The sequence below is a fragment of the Phyllopteryx taeniolatus genome, chromosome 1, assembly GCF_024500385.1.
Source record: "Phyllopteryx taeniolatus isolate TA_2022b chromosome 1, UOR_Ptae_1.2, whole genome shotgun sequence".
In the NCBI taxonomy this organism is placed as follows: Eukaryota; Metazoa; Chordata; class Actinopteri; order Syngnathiformes; family Syngnathidae; genus Phyllopteryx; species Phyllopteryx taeniolatus.
In genome coordinates this window covers 22,835,539-22,852,690 of record NC_084502.1, presented here as the reverse complement: position 1 = coordinate 22,852,690, position 17,152 = coordinate 22,835,539, and the positions used below count along the sequence as shown (strand labels likewise).

Below are 17,152 nucleotides of genomic sequence, written 5' to 3'. Positions count from 1 at the left end.
ATGATATGGAAAAAAATCTGTGCTTTTGCTTTTTTCATGGAAATTTGTAAAAGCAACTATGATTCAATAACACATTTTCTCTCAAAAATGTAATGGATTATGATTACATAAATTTTAAAATTAAATTATGTGATCTTGTTCTATGTAAGTAGGTACTCCTTAATGATGTCTACATGGGGGTATCCGATAAGTCATAAACCCCTTTCAGACTGAACGTCAAAGTCATTTTGAGATGATCGAAGAGGCACAACATCGAATGTACTACTACTAGTGTATTTTATTTGAAAACATTAATTGATGCAATAATTGCAGTGGGGTCACATAACATGCTTGATGAGCGGAAAGTCATGCTTTAATGTTTTTCGGTTAGTCATTGGAGTACTTTGAGATGTTGGAATAGTCACAACAGTGTGCAGTTGGATGTGTGCTAGGTGACATTCATTTATTTGTTTTTACATCAAACTTAATGGTGACCTTTGCCAACTACATATAGGTCACAGCCAGGCTATTCTCAAATCTTGATTCTCAACCGGCATTGACCTCAGTGCAGGGAGAATGGGTTCAGTTCCCATTCAGTGACAGTGTAAATTTGAACGGTTGTGTCAGGTCTGCTATCTCAGGAGCCTGAGCTCCACCCAATTGTGTGTGTATATATGTGTGTATGTGTGTCTGTGTGTGCGCGTGGGTGTGCGTGTGTGTCTGACTCCTTGCAGGTTGAAGTCACTCAGCAGCTGTACTCCATCTCCAATCAGCTGCCCTTCTGAAGCTGGCCTTGGACTCCACCATGCCGCCAGGTTGTCAACTCTCCATGATGAGTTCGTACATCCCGCCACTGAGTCCATTTGTAAAAGAAATACTTTTTTTTAATACCTAGCCTGATTTAATTTTGCTCTTTTGCTCAGCCTGATGCCTTGTCCAGGCTCCCTACAAGCCTGCTTCCCTTCCACCCGGATTCAGCTCTCAGATCTTTTCCCCGACCAGCATCTACCCTTCCACCACCTGTGCAACAAACCTCTGTCATCTTAATTGTACTGTTCGCTATTGTTGAGCTGCTGTATTCCAGCTATCACATATAACATTTACACCAAGTCCTCCAGAAGCTTCTAGAAAACAATCTTTTTGTGAAAGCATAGAAGGGAGAGTTCCATGTTGCAAATGCCACCTTTTTGGGTTACGCTGTTGCTGGGGGTCAGCGCCAGATGGACCCAGCTAAGGAAACGGCGGTCACAGAATGGCCAAAACCGTACTCTAGAAGAGAGCTGAAACACTTCCTTGGCTTTGCCAACTTTTACAGATGGTTCATTAGGAACTTCAGTCAGGCCACCCTTACGTTGGACCCTTGCATTGGTCGGAAAAGGCTGAACTGGCTTTCGCCACACTCAAGAGACTGTTCACCTCAGCTCCCATCCTTGTCCACCCAGACCCACAAAGACATTTTATTGCCGAGGTGGATGGATCTGAGGTGAGAGTTGGCGCAGTGCTTTCCCAGCGGTCCCTGGGGGATGGTAAGGTCCACCCTTGTGCTTTTTTTTCCCCCACACAGGCTGTCCCAGGCAGAGAGGCATTATAGGATTGGAGATAGAGAACTCCTGGCGGTGAAGATTGCTTTTGAGGAATGGCGGCATTTTCTGGAAGGAGCTGAACACCCATTCGTTGTCTGGACTGATCACAAAAACTTGCAATACATATGCTCTGCCAAGAGACTAGGCCCACCTAGCTAGACTCCCGTCAATGGACAATTTGTTCCCGGTGGGACCCAGTGCAATTGTTTTGTACCTGACCAGCATCAAACCTTCCACCACCTGTAATGCAATAAACTACCGTCATCTTAATCTTACTGTTTGTTATCGTCTTGGGTCCTTCCTGACACCTTGTCTGTCACTATATGTGCCCTGTGTTTTATTATTGCCCAATCCACGGTGGTGTTGTAACACTTGAAACCGATCTCGAGGCCAAATTTTGAAGCCCTTGGTCTCTCTCGGACTCGACACTCAAAGGTCTTGGTCTTGTTTCGGCCTCAGACTGGTGGGTCTCAGGATTTTCCATCAAAGACCAGTCAAGATCAGCAATGTTCTGTGATTCTTCAACTTCATTAATTGGATAATAAGGACACACAATTGGGTCACAAAATGCGCAGCTCATGACAGGAATCTCAGACATTGAAACTCAGATAAGCAAATACTTTGATGCCATTCAGGATTCTGACATTGACAATGCACTTGTCTTTTGAGAGAGAAACTATGACAGATTCCCACAACTCCACAAGTTGGCACTGACATTACTCTCAGTGGCACTGACATTACCCTCAGTTCCTCGCTCCTCTATACCAATTGAGGGTCTTGATACACAACAGTCTCGGTCTTGTCTTGGTCTCGGTGTGTTCTGGTCTCGGACAGTCTTGGTCTCGAACAGTGTGCTCTTGAGCACAACACTATAGTCCACTCAATATTCTGCCTTGTGCCCAAAATCAACTGGGATTGACGACAGCTCCCCGTGACCCTGAACATGATAGGAAATTGATGGCTCTGTTGTATTGCGGCCCATTTTTTTGAGACATTGAGAAAAACACTTAGCAATAAAAGGTTGCTAGTAATATGGTAATGCCGGTACATTTTTATTTTGACAATTGTGCAAAATAGTCCTCTAGAAATAAGAGCGGTTTGAATGACTAATTGAGCAATAGTCCGGTGCAATGACCATTGTGCAAAGGGCGCAGAGACGTCAAGGAATGTATGCAGTTTAAAGTGACTAGTAGTACGATAATCTGGGACAATGTGCAAATGTTGCAGATACTCCTCAGTCAGTGTGCAAGTGGTGCAGATGCTATTCTGGCATGAGTGACCAGTATTGGTCAACAACAGAAATGCAAAAGTGCAGCTTGGTGAGACTACCACAGTGAGTGCACGAGTAATGTATAATTGGCCCGACAGAAATGTGACAACAAACTCAAGACAAAGAATTGGCAGCATGTTGCAATGGAATTGTAGGTTAGCTGTTTAAGAAGTTGATGGCAAGAGGGAAGAAGCTCTTCGAATGTCTGCTAGTTTTAGTTTGCATTGTTCGTTAGCGCCTACCTGAGGGAAGGAGCTGAAAGAGGTGGTGACCAGGATGTGGAGGGTCCAAGAGGATTTTGCAAGCTCTTGTCTTAGTTCTGGCAGCGTGCAAGTCCTCAAAGGTGGGTAGGGGGGTACTGACAATCTTTTCAGCAGTTTTGATTGTCCGTTGCAGTCGGAGTTTGTCATTTTTTGTAGCAGCACCAAACCAGACTATGATGGAAGAACACAGGACTGGTTCGATGACCGCTGTGTACAACTGCCTCAACAGCTCCTGTGGCAGGGCGTGTTTCCTCAGAAGCCGCAGGAAGTACATCCTCTGCTGGGCCTTTTTGAGAACGGAGTTGATGTTGATCGCCCACTTCAGGTCCTGAGAGACTGTAATTCCCAATACTCCAAAGCAATCATCCTGACACAAACTACTTATAAATGTAAAACTATTCATTCCATTCGGACACAAAATAAATAAATAAAATAAGGCCCTGATTTACTAAAGGTTTAGATGGAGTCCATGCAAATTAACGGAATAATTTAGCATGTGCAATGTGAATTATCAAACCTGAGATTTTGTATCCTTAAATAGCATGTCTGAAAGGCTAGTGCAAACGGGACCACTGTGTGTAATCATGATGAGGGGGTGCAGGTAAAATGGGAGGCACCAAAGAGAATGGGTCTTTTTAATGTAAATGTTTTTGAAATGGCAGAAACAGAACTTATCACAACATATTGTCTATTCAGCAATTAAATTCTGAAGGTTCGTAATGAGCTAAGGACTCTCTTCGAGCCAGTCACTAGAATCAGTCATGTCATATCACCTACTGTGTGACTTACAACTCTGAATTTCCTTGGATCTGGGTCATTCGAATGTACTGTGACAATTTGCGCTGGCCTCTCTCAGAGCAGTTTTTGCTGTCCCAAGTTTTAAATGCAATGATGTGTAGGATGGGCACTTGGGATGAGTTAAAGCAAACAAAACATGGCTTTTATGCGGTTGCTGGCTTTCCCCAAATTATCGGACCAAAACATTTATTTTCTGCAACCCATTAATGTTTATTTGTCTTCGACTTGCAATACCAATTCTATCACATCAAAATTCATTTGATGCCTGCAGGTCCTCTCCCAAAATTTCCATGGTGAAAACCATCAGCACTACCTAAAGTGGAAAACAATCTTTCAAATACGGCCGTCCCCTCCATTTTTACACCTAATGAGTGCTGTTGGCAATATCTGTTAGAGTGAGTGAACGCGCAATATAACGCCCACTATTGGGGATTTTACTCACAGTCTTAGTAAAACACGCCCACCACCAGCATGCGGTCTGTTAGAGTGAACATGCAATTTATGCCCGCTATTTGGGATCTTAATAAATCAGGCCCAAAGAAGTAGATGATATTTCTAGATTCCTAAATCACCCGGAACAAAGGCAAAATGTCTCTGAGGAATCATCATGTTTTAATGAGCATTGTTCAAGCATTTGTCAGTGATGATTTATGAACACAATCTTGAGTGAGCTAATTTTTCAATGTGTTGCATACAAATGGAATATAAATTTGAAATACTACACATTAAATATTATGTATGTATGTAAGTGCCAGCTGTGCGTACTCTTCAAACTGTGTGTCAATGTATTGGAGGAAGAAGCAGACAGTGTACACAAGTTGAAGGTCAGAGTCAAGTTAGACTATTCCAAACTAAAACTGTGTGCTGATTTGACATCTGGGATCAGATGATACAGTAACTGTTACGTAATTACCCTTAGCCTCGAAAATAACTCAGTGGGAGCGCTTCTTTGCGGCTTGGGAGAGAAAATAATGGCCCTAAAGAAAACACCCAATATCTGGAAGAAGTATGATGCAATGGCCAATTCAGGAATTTTATATGTATTCATAGGTTTATTTGAGACCATTAAAGGACACAAAATAAAGGGTTTTATAATTGTCCAATTCATTACTAAGAATAAACACTAATTGGTAATAGGTAAACTATAACATTGGTACAAATATGAACAAAATATAAAATGAAATAATTAATTTTGTATTTCTATTTGCCACTTAACCCTGAATCTTTTGTCTTCGGTTTGATTATACTTATACAGTATCCAGAATTAAAAACTTAAATGTAAAAATAAACTTCTAAAATTATGACTAGTGCATTCCAAAATATTTTTCTTATTTTTGTTGAAAAATGTAGCGATGGTCTTGTTTTTTTTTTCTTTTTTTTTCCACAAATAGTGGCCTCGGCTCAAATAAATTGATTTTTAATTTAATACATTTATTTGGTGTGGATACAGCAGGAGTATTGGAATTACTCTGCACTACAACATGTTAAGCTATGTAGCGAAAAACCAGCTGTCCACAGGAGGCTTTTCAAATAAAATCAATACACATAACACATTAGAAATTGAAACTAGAATAATACAAAGTTCACGTGTTGGATGAATGCACTGTTTTCCCCTTAGCTATACAGTAGGTACAGTATTGTAGTCCATTCAGTCATTACTTGGCATCTGTCTTAAAAATATACCAGCTTTGTATCTTCAGCTCAGTCAGTAGAGATTCCCATAATTTCCTTCTAAAAGATGTTTTACACATACATACTGTACATGCATACATGCTGTACATGTATACATACTTACATACATACATACACACATACACAGATACCTACATACACACATACATACACGTACATACAAATCCAACATAAAACTAAAGACAATTAAGCATTACATAATGTGCCTGCAGACACATGCAAGTGATTTGACACTGTTTTACATGCACAAAGACTGACAGAAGTGTCCTGTAATTGATGTGCCCGCACCGCGGAGGCTGAGGACCCCACCCAATCAATCGAGGGGCGGGATCGGGCCCAGGGGTCCATCCGAGAGCCTCCCGGTGGACGGGACACGTCCCACACCGAGGGACCCAGCACGGTCAGCCAGCCCCACCGAGGCGCCCCAACAACTGGCCACCCGGCGGGGGCCGCGGGGACCCAATGCCAGCCCATTCATGCAGGTCTTAGAAGCAGCTCAGTTCCAGATGTGTTGCATTAAATCCTCCTGTTCAAGACTGCACTTTCCCATAAATCAACAAGATCTATAGGAAGAGCAGACATCACAGAGGCGCACACACAATCTTCTTTTGCAGCTGCTTCTCTTTCAGCTTGACACAATGACTCAGAAAAACAGGCATCATAGCAAAAAAAAAAAACAACAACAAAAAATCTTTTCTCCCGTTATTGCTTCTTTTTTAAAAGTAATTTATTTATTTCTAACAACTTCTGCCACACCCACTGTGCATAACCGGCTCAAGGACGTGAAACCACTTAAGCGGTGTGACTCATTAAAGTTAGGGGCTGAGGCTGGCTGCAATTCTCGGAAAGTGGAGTTTTCCTGAGGCGTGAAAATATGTCAGACTTCCATAAGAGATGTGGAAGTTATACTAATCGTCGCCAGTGAGACTTATGCGCCGCCCATCTAACAGGTTACTTTGAAGGAACGTGTTTTTGTATTCTGTATTAAATCAATAAAAGTAATTTCATCAGAATATTGTGCTCATGACTAAAAGATTGAAGTTGACGGGAGAATGGGCGCAGCCAGAAAAGCATGCTGATGCACACCTTTTCTGACTTAAGCACATACTGTAGGATAAAATGCCCCTTAACACATGAAAAGAGTGTCAAAGTACCGGTATGTGGAACTTGCTCTCCCAGAATGTAAGATCTTGTTCAAAAACAGTGTACTGTAATTGATAGAAATGGTTGGAGAATGCGTCATTTTTGAATGAATGCCATGAGACAAAAAAACAAAAAACAAAATGCTTTGAAGTTAAAGCAAAAGTTAAGTAGTTTCTGCTTTATGCAGCCCACAAACAGAGAAACAAACGTTTAAGAATGGCAAATTCCACAATTCCACACCATCATCAGATTTGTCAGAAGATGCACCAATACTATTGTACTGTAGCTTGCAAATAGCGGAGCATAATCGCAAAAAAGTGCTTCTTTATATTCTTTATACAAAAGGGTGCATGATAATATACTTGTTATGCCTCACAGAACTCAGGAAGAAAGAAAAAGGACATTGGCCCCAAAGTGACACAAACGCACTTTTTAGTCTCTTCATACACACATATGGGCATTTTCCGACAATACTTTATTCTGATCACTGCACATGCAAGCCTAAACAGGGAAAAATCTATTGTAAAGCTTACTGTTTCCCCCTGTTTTCAGACAGAACTGATGTCAAATGGATGTTATACTCCTTGGTCCTTTTTACTGTGTTGCATAATTGTTTTTCTACCATAAATAAGGCATGAGACAATACTGAATACACTTTGTCAAGATTGGGATAGAATTGCCCTCACAAATGCAGGCAAGCTGCTATTTACCTTCCTACAATTACAGGAAAATGACGTGTGCATTTTACACCGCTGCACTGCTGAGTTAACGGCTTATGGTCAGAATATATCTGGCACACATACAGTATTCCCAAGGAAACAACCACTTTTTGGGGTTGTTCTTTTTTTCTCTTCTTTTTTTCTTTTTTTTTTTTTACATCTGCCGCTACTACTTAATCAGAACAGACATTTTACAGATGTGTGACATGCAGATCTATGTAAACCACTTGATTTTATCAAGATGGAGGTCAGTCATCCATTCGGTACAGTAGTTATGATTTCTTTATTTATTGTTTACACTTATGAAAGCAACAGCTTGATGAAAAAAAGTTGCAAGCAGTAAAAACCAAGCATTCCATCGCAGACCAGCTCTGTTTGAAAGTCGCCATGTTTTCAAGTGCAAAAACGATGACATCACTAAGCATGTCCATCAAGACAGAGCATGCGCAGACAGAACACAGCCTCCCGCTTGAACCGTTTACAATGACTTTTGATCGTTTTTTTAGAAAGAAATAATCTACTCCTGTGAAACCGAATACATTTCCTTTTGGTTTCAGCCTGTTTATTTTGATTATCTATGCATCCATCCATCCATTTTCTAAACGGGTCGCGGGTGTGCATGGCGCCAATCTTAGCTGACTGTGGGCGAGAGCCGGGGTACACCCTACACTGGTCGCCCGCCAATTGCAGGGCACATGTAAACAAACAACCATTTGCACTCACCTCCACACCTATTGGCAAATTAGTCTTCAATTAACCAACCATGCGTGTTTTGGGGATGTGAGAGGAAATCGAAGTACCTGGAGAAAACCCACGCAGGCACGGGGAGAACGCAAACTCCACACAGGCGATGTCAGATTTGAACCCGGGTCCACAGAACTGTGAGGCAGATGTGCTAACCAGTCGGCCAGCGTGCTGTCCGTTTATACCGTATAGAGCATTTTATTGGGTTTTAAGCTTCTAAACCCAGCTAGTGTTACCTTCAAACTGGGAAATTTTATTTAGATTTAAAAAAAATTAAAAACAAATTTTGTCAACTCTTTGTTAGTTGAGTTGATTAATTTAGCACTTTTCAAAGTCAGAATCTTTAAATGGGAATGAATTAGAATTTATGTTAATCAAAAAAATTATGGTATGAAAGTTATTGAGAATGGAACTTCATTGTTTTGAAAGTTTAATGGAAACCCCTTTGCAACTCTATTTGATTATTCACATGAAAATACATGTGGAATTCTGTTCTGCAGGAACAAACATATTGGAACATCTCCTAAAGCAGGACACAGAATATGACGCAAACACAGAAAGTGAACCAGAAGTGGAAGATCGCTTTCTTTGCTTCTAAATTCAGACGCCGGTAAGTCAAGTCTTTGCGTCTGTACCAGCTGTGATCTGCCTGTCCTCGTTTGGCTGTTGTTGTGTTAATAAAATACCTACCAGAGATTGACTCCTTGCTGATTGAAAACTGTTCTACGTGTTCACATTGGGGTTGCTTGTGGATAAAGTAGGGTAGACATTTCCTTTTACCCAGTTCCACTATTAGGGATGTATAAAAAGTGTCCAGCTGGGATTTCAAAACATTGCGCTTTGGCTTGCACTTCCATTTCGGTTAATGACGCGATGCAGCTTACCTTTTACAATTACTATTATTAGTATTACAATTACAATTTACATGTTTACAGTTGTTGTTCTAGCACCAATATATTCAGAGGCGGCAGAACCGGGGAGAACTGCACATGCCCCCCACTTTTTACCCTTCTTGTCCCTTATTTACCCTATGTTTGTGGCAAAAAGTGCCGCAAAACTACTGTGTCCCCCCACTTTCAAAGTTGTTCTGAAGGCCCTGAATACAACTCAAGCTCAACATCAGATAAAGGATTTATCAGTTTTCTACTAAGCAAAAAATATTATTTGTCATTGTCTGATCATCAATTTTTACTTGTCCTTTTTTGACGCAGATATTGCCTGCTTGTGCATGTACATTTTAGTATTATGGCTTCTTTTTTTCTAAATACTGCTAAAAAAATAAAACACAGTTGGCTTTGCCTTTATTTTATTGTAAATGCAATTTGGGTCGAGGAATGAATGCAAAAATATTACATTTTTACTCTGTAGATCTAAACATAAAATTGTTACAAAGCCTTTTTAATAAAGCCATTTGACATGAGCCGCATATTATAAGTATGTATTTGAATCTATTATACACTTTCTTTACAGAAAATATTTCACGATCACAGAACATTACAGTTTTCTCCTTTCAAATGTATATACAACATACATTCATGAGTTTACATTATAAAAAACAATTGACAAAAATGACGGTCCATTTTCACATGCTTCACCTCAAACACTAAAAGTTACACAATTTAGAATTCAGCAATCTATAAACTTAGTCTCAAACCGATGAGAGAATTTGTTGGCCTTCCCACAATACCTTAACTAATACAACACAGACACACACAAAAAAGAAAATAATATGAATGGAAGCAAAAGCTGCTTTTTCCTCAGAATCCAAGAACAAAGGCACATTTTGAGGCAGGAAAATGTCATATTTTCAAGTTTTTCAATTGACTATAAACCCAAAGATGTGATTTCAGGCCAGGCTGAACCAGGAATTTACTATAAATGACTCAGTGTCATTGCTGATTACCAGACAATAAAGCAAACAGCTCAAAGATAAATAGATCCAGATTTGTAGATAAATGCGCATTGAACGCAGTCAGTTAGCAAGAATAAGTAAATATTTGTAGAAAACTGTTTAAATCATTGCCAAAGTGACCCTAGATTCCCTAATTTAGTGGACTATAACTATTGGTAGATCAGCCAAGATCCCTCCAATGTTCTGTAGTCAGTGCTAAAGTTCCGTGTCGGGTGCATTGTTTTTCGAGCAAACTTGATCTGCTCATTTTAGTGTATTTGAAGATATGATGTTGTTATGTCATACGTTTAATTACCAGCGGCTTTGCGTCTTTAGCTCTTGACCAAATCTTTGTCACTTTTAAATGCATTATTGACCACAGTCCATTCGTATTTACCACAGTGGCTTAAAAGGAAATCACTCTTCACAGATGTAGGCAGGCCTGAAGTTTTAGGAAATGGCTCACTTCTAACAAAAACAATTACAAAGTGTTTCCTGAATGGTAAAAAGATAAACCAGCACCAGATTTTGATTTCATTTGCCATGTGACAAAATGTCAGATGCTAGACATTTAGACCAGATGTGGCAAACAAGGGATTGCTGAGATCTGAGTCAAGATTGACCACAATACAACAACACGGCAACTCTCAAAATATTCAGTGAGGGCAAACAAACAGAAATGTCTTGCATGCCGGTGCAAATTACACAATGTCATGATTTTGGCAGCAAACGTTATTCTTCTATAATGTTCTTTTTTTTCTCCAAATTTTTGGTTTCCTGCCATTCAACAGAGAAACTTATTCAAAGCTCAAAGGAATGTCGTTGCAGCATTTACTCTTCCATGTATGGAAGAAGAAGCAGAAAAGAAGCAGTGCAAAACCTCTGATTAGAAAAGAGCAGAACTGCAGCATCTTGGATCTGATCGGGGTTATTGCCCTGGTGTATGAAGACACAATCTATTGAAAGTGCTAAAACGGAACATGTTTGGAAGTGACTGATTAAGGCACAGTTATACCTTGGACAATTGTCTGATAGATATAATTGAATATCAATAGAGTTCTTTCTCTGATATTGACTAATAATTAGTTCTGGTCAAAAGCTGTGACTAGTACATTGCCGAAAAAGAAATATATCTTAGCTCCCTCTGGCACTTTTTGTAACATATCATTCAAAATCAATTGGTTTCTTGCGATGAAATAGACCAAGGATTCCAGTTTGAGGACAATAGGGTGGACGTTTTGACAGCTACGCTTCCAAAAATCTGAAGACAACTGGTAGGAAGATGAGATTGGTGCATTGCTGAAAACAAACACATTTCGGCAACCTGGGAAGCTGTCTTTCAAATCTCTTTGAATAACGTTGGGGTGCTAGCTTTGACACTGACCTAGAATTCCAGTTTGAGGATGATTGGTTGAGAGTTGTGGCTGGTAAAAGTATAAAAATTATGCAGATTCTGGCTCAAACATAAACACTCCTTTCCTAAAGACCCTGTAAAGTCAATTCAGAGATCTGTTTCTGAATACACGATACATGTGTGAAGATAATTGCTGAAAACTTGCAAAGACTGCGAACTATGGAGTAAATGCTCAATTGTGGAGCTATCGTGTTAAACTGTTTTTCACCATTACAGTATTCCTGATATTTTACAGCGGTTATCCGGTGCAATTGCAATGTGCAGTTAACTAGACAGCTATGCCTACACCCCGAAAATACATCTTGCCTTCAAAGAGTGCACTGGCATGGCCACTTAAGTGTGCCTTGTGGCGGTGTGGAAAAAGTCCCCTACCAACAGCTTTAAGCGGATATATTGTCACAGCTCAAAGATGTAGTTATGTAAAGGCATAAGAAAGATGCTAGACGAAGTTGCTATTTGATTGCCAGTTGACAGTTAATGGTTTGAGCGCACTGAGTGGACAAGCCCACAGTATTTGAGAGCGGCGACAACGACTTGATTCTTTATGACTCTGAAGCTCTATTTTATACGCTTGTCGAATATTTTAATCATTTCAATTTGGATGGGTTGTTAAAGACACTTCTCTGTGGCGTGTCAATGTAGAAAACCTTTTCATTTTCACTTTACAGGGACTTTAAAGATGACAAGTCAAAAGTTGTATCCGTTTTAATATGTGTTGGGTTCTCGCTTTGACATACACCAACAATTCCAGTTTGACGACAATTGGTTCACAGCTGACTCTTTGCAGCAGTGACTTGTAGGAGCAGTGCCGAAAAAAAAATTTGAAATTATAATTCAAAACCAATTGCGTACTTGTTTGAACTTGAAAGTTAGAAGCTCAGTTAAGAAGCACCGACTAGTAGTCCCTTTACTTGGCAGGGGACTCATTAAACGAAGGCCACAATTATTCACAAATCGCGTCAATAAAATGTCCAGCATATTAAATTAATATCATAACAAATGTGTTTCTTGATCCTGTGTGGCAACGTTTGGCTCCGTAAAGGCAAAAAAAAAAAAGAATCACTTGGGTTTTTTGAGTACCAGAAACCTCAGTGATACAACTTTTATAGAAGGCTTTTTAGACATAAACAATATACACGCCTGCAAGTGTAAAAAATACTCTGAACAGCAAATTGATCTTCAATTATAATTAGTCCCAAGATTGAGCGAGACAAAAATAAAGTTGTTCTGTACAAGAAGCTTATTCCAATTCCACACGAGGGTTGCGTGTCAAGTAACTTTTTTTTTTTTTTTTTTTTACCTTATACAGTCATTTCATTGCCACCCATTAAATGATCACAGTACGAACGTCACACGTGTGTTTGAACACACAAGTCCGGCGCAAACTTGAATCCTCCTCCCCATGTCCTCCTCTCTCCTTCGTCACATGCGCCCGCCCCTCGCTTAGCGTCAGTCTTTCAGAGCGGGGGTCGAAGGGGTCAGTTTGCAGAGCGCCCTGTCCTGCTGCTTCGTGGAAAGCGGTGGACTTTGAGGTGTTTTGACAGGTGATCGCTGCGGGCAAACTTCTTCTCACAGACGATGCACTGGTATGGTTTTACTCCGGAGTGAGAGCGCCGGTGTCGGGACAGCTCATCGGATCGAGAGAACCTGCCAGAATGGGATTTGGGACAATTTAGTGCATTTCGTAATGAGCCTTACTGGACACTTTCCACAATATTTAGCCTGCCTCCTTTGGTGCTCAATCATTACATTCATATTTCAATCACGAAGAGGAAATGTTTTACTTCTCTGCTAGCATGACTTTCTGACACACAGGATGAAGTAAACCGAGTAGCCTCTGCTTTAAATTATGGAGTGCTTCCCAACCTTTATTGAGCCAAGGCTCATATTTTGACTTTGAAAAGTCTCACAAAACGCCACCAAACTAAAATGTCACAAAAATACTGAAATAATGATGATCTTGTCTCAATTTACTCCTAAATTTATGCACTCAGTGTAAAATCTGAGCTTGTTTTGTTGTACACAAAGCTATTATTCTTTTGTATGAATGGCAACTGGGGATTACACAGGTTAATTGTACCCTCTGTCATTTAGTGGAAGAGCATTTCAGTGTTACGCCTGTGACTGTACATCGCTCCCATAAATAGATGAACAAAAGATACATTATTTGCAGTTATTAAATCATTTTCAGACCAATTCAAGGGGGAATTTTGCTATTTTCATTTTTTTGTCAAATTTTGTTCAAACAATCATTATGACTTGACAGTAGAACATACATGATGAATAGGATCTGTGAAAAAACAATCCGCCTTCTCTGGCCCTACCCTGTGCCTCTAATTCGATACACAAGAAACAACAAGAAAAACAAGATGTCAATCTTCCGCTTCTCTGGGGTTGCAAGGTAACACGTCAGCGTAAAGGGATTTATTTTTTTAACGTGCAAGTGAAATTTATTAATTTCCGGCGACACACCTTTCACAGCACACTAGTGTGGTTAGGAATCACTGAAATATGCTGTAAGGTGCCAAATAACATAAGAGCAAAGTCGAGCTACTTTATACGACGGTAAGCTGAGCAGCGTGATGCTATGCATGTGTATTGGCCTGCATCCTTTCTGCGAAGCTGAGGAGATGGCCTGTATTTAGCTCCAACACATCAGCGCCGCAAATCCTCGTCTATTCCTGGCCCGCCTGGCCTCTGGTCTCCATGGGCTCGCCACAGCATGGATATCATGACAGGGGAGGTTTAAGTGGATGATAGAGTAGCGTCTGCACATTTCAACACAGGATTTCTGTGCGCGTCCCGGTATTAGTAAAGCTGTTAAGATCAGACTAATCTGTAACATTGGGTTGATCCCTGACACGTCCCTATTTTTCTCCCAGGGCGATAATTTGGAGTGATGTGAAGCGGTCACTCTCAGTTATTTCAAGTCATTTCCACCTTAGACACAGATTACATAACCAGTCTATTCATCATTTTAATGGCCCCGCAATAAAGAGTGGATAACTAGCAGTGTACATAATGTGCAACTATTAAAAAGGGAAATGCAAGATCAGAAAGTCCGACAATTTATTGGTGCAATCACTGCAATGATTAATGTTTATTGGTATTGTATTACTACTGATGCATCCAAGTTGAATTTATAGTTGGTGCCAATACGGGTTCCTTTGACAATTTGAAAGCCAGCGAAGTAGTGTAATACAGCAGACCCTTCGGAGTTGAACGACAGTTTGGATGTCAACCAAAATAGGCCTGCAAAGTCGACTGTCAAGATTTCAGTAAAGCAAGCATTGTTTTTGTTTTACTGTGTTTAACTTCATTTTTCACATAACCCTTAGTTTAGTGGTCCTATACTGGTTGACTGCTTGCCTCAACGCTAAAGTTTCTGTTCAGAGCTGCGGTGCGTGCACGAAATGCACAATTAAAATGAATCATTGCTTGATTGCTCATTGAGATATCAATGATGCAGTGATCAAAATTGATGCTTGAGAGCGCAATTTTTATCGATGATGATGTCATAGGTAAAATTGCCAATCGGGATTCAGTTTGTGTCATATGAATCCGGCTTTTGTAATAATGCTTTATTTGTATTGTTGTCACGTGAAAAATGTTCAGTTATGTTTTGGGGAAATGTTATGCTTTAGAATTGTGCAAAAAAAGGATATTTGTGAGATTTTTTTCAAGGCAAAAAAAAATTGGAGAACTGACAAATGTTAGGTGAAAAAAACAAGCTACTGTTGACCTATCAAAGGACTAATTGAAGGTATTTATTTAACTGTGGAATAAATTCTTTTATTGCCATGTCGTAAAGTTTTTATATGATGTTACTTGTTTTAGTGTCAGTAATATATTGATCTTGGTGGCCTAACAACATCAGGCAAAGGGACACACATTTGAAATCTATCTTGATTATAATCTACACTGTACTTTTTACAAATATACATTAATTAAATTGTAATTGTTTTGTAATTACGCGCTATGATATTCATAATCTTAAAAATACAGTATTATTTTTAGAGAGGATTTAGTTTTATCTGGTCTTGCTGCATTTGGTTCTTGAGCATAAAATGAGTATTATTAGGAAATATTATTTCGCAGTGGATTGGAGTAGTTGTGACTCATGCATACCAAACAACTTCAGCATTTAGCTTTTAATCATGCCTATTAGTAAACCACATAACCACTAAAAATAACTAGTGAAGCTGTCAGAGTGGAACCTAATCTAAAATCAGGTGATGATCATCGGGTTTCGTGACTACAATCTCAGTCATGCAGCGAAAATATCTTTCCCCATTTTCTCCATTATTGAAACAACATTTGTGAATGGAGAAGCTTGGACCTAAAAAGGGGTGAAAAAACCTTTCAGGCTTTCATTTTGTGTTGATTTGCTTGAAGTGTGACAGCTCCCACTTATGCTCTGTGGATCATATGCCATTCATAATACTCCTCCTCCTCCTCCTACTACTACTACTACTGCTACTACTGATGATAATAGTAATATAATAATAATAATAATTATTATAATAATAATGCCCGGTGTGAATGTGAGTGCAAATGGTTGTTTGTTTCGATCTGCCCTGCGATTGGCTGGCGACCGGTTCAGGGTGTACCCCGCCTCCCGCCCAAAATAGCTGGGATAGGCTCCAGCAGCCTGCGACCCGAGTGAGGATAAGCGATAAAGAAAATGGATGGATGGATAATAAGGTCCTGCGATTGGCTGGCGACCAATTCAGGGTGTACCCCGCCTCTCGCCCGAAGATAGCTGGGATAGGCTCCAGCAGCCCGCGACCCTAGTGATGAGAAGCGGTACAGAAAATGGATGGATGGATGGATTTTCACAATGATACCACATATATCAGCTCCACGTACACTATCTGTGCTTCAAGCTGGGTCATGCCTCAATCATAAAGAACAGATACTCTCCATGACGCGACATGCGTTTGGTAAAAGATAGTGTGATATTCTTAACGTTATATGTGCCCTGCCTGCGACTGACTGGCGACCAGTCCGGGTTGTAGTCTGCTTTTTGCAAGTCAGCTAGGGTAGACCCCAGCTCCCCATCAACCTGAACAGGCTAAGCAGTATAGAAAATGGATGGATGGATATTCTTAACTCATAATTTTGTTAGGACAGATCATGTGCCCATCTGTCTCCATCCCCTCGCTTTTGAACAGCCCCACCACGACTCGTGTGAAGTTTTACCACCTCTAATTGTACGTTGCAGGTGCAGCATGCAAGGTAACAGAGTTCCAAACGGAGGGTTACTGGAGGGCACTTGACTCTATTCGCCCTTGGGCCAGCTTGGCGTGACTGCAGCCTTGCACATACCTGGTAGTATACATATCAGTGTGTGGGGAAACGTGCACACCTCTAGGCATGGATAACAGCCTAGAATGGTGGGACCATCTTTGTACACGCCCACCTTAAAAATGACAGTTAAGCAAATACTGGAATGAGGCATGTACTACTGCACTGCATGCCTCCATGTACACCCAGGACGCATTCAAAGAAGGACCACATTAATGAGATGCGACCCACTAATTAATGATCATAGCGTTTTTCACACTGGCCATCTAAACTGGAATTTTTCCTGGTTATCTGTCCTGTGTGTAAGGTGCGCATGTGGGATGGGGGTTTGAGGTGGACAGGTGAATTG

At 40.3% G+C, this 17,152-nt stretch overlaps 1 protein-coding gene across 1 annotated transcript in view; it reads right to left on the bottom strand.

Moving 5' to 3' along the window:
* Window positions 1-9,526: 9,526 nt before the first annotated feature.
* The window catches only part of klf15 (Kruppel like factor 15), a 15,088-nt gene continuing 7,462 nt past the window's right edge, over window positions 9,527-17,152 (bottom strand). Inside the window, exon 3 of the mRNA XM_061781469.1 lies at window positions 9,527-13,143. Coding sequence (XP_061637453.1) covers window positions 12,975-13,143 — 169 coding nt within the window. The 3' untranslated portion in view covers window positions 9,527-12,974. The remainder of the gene's footprint in view (window positions 13,144-17,152) is intronic.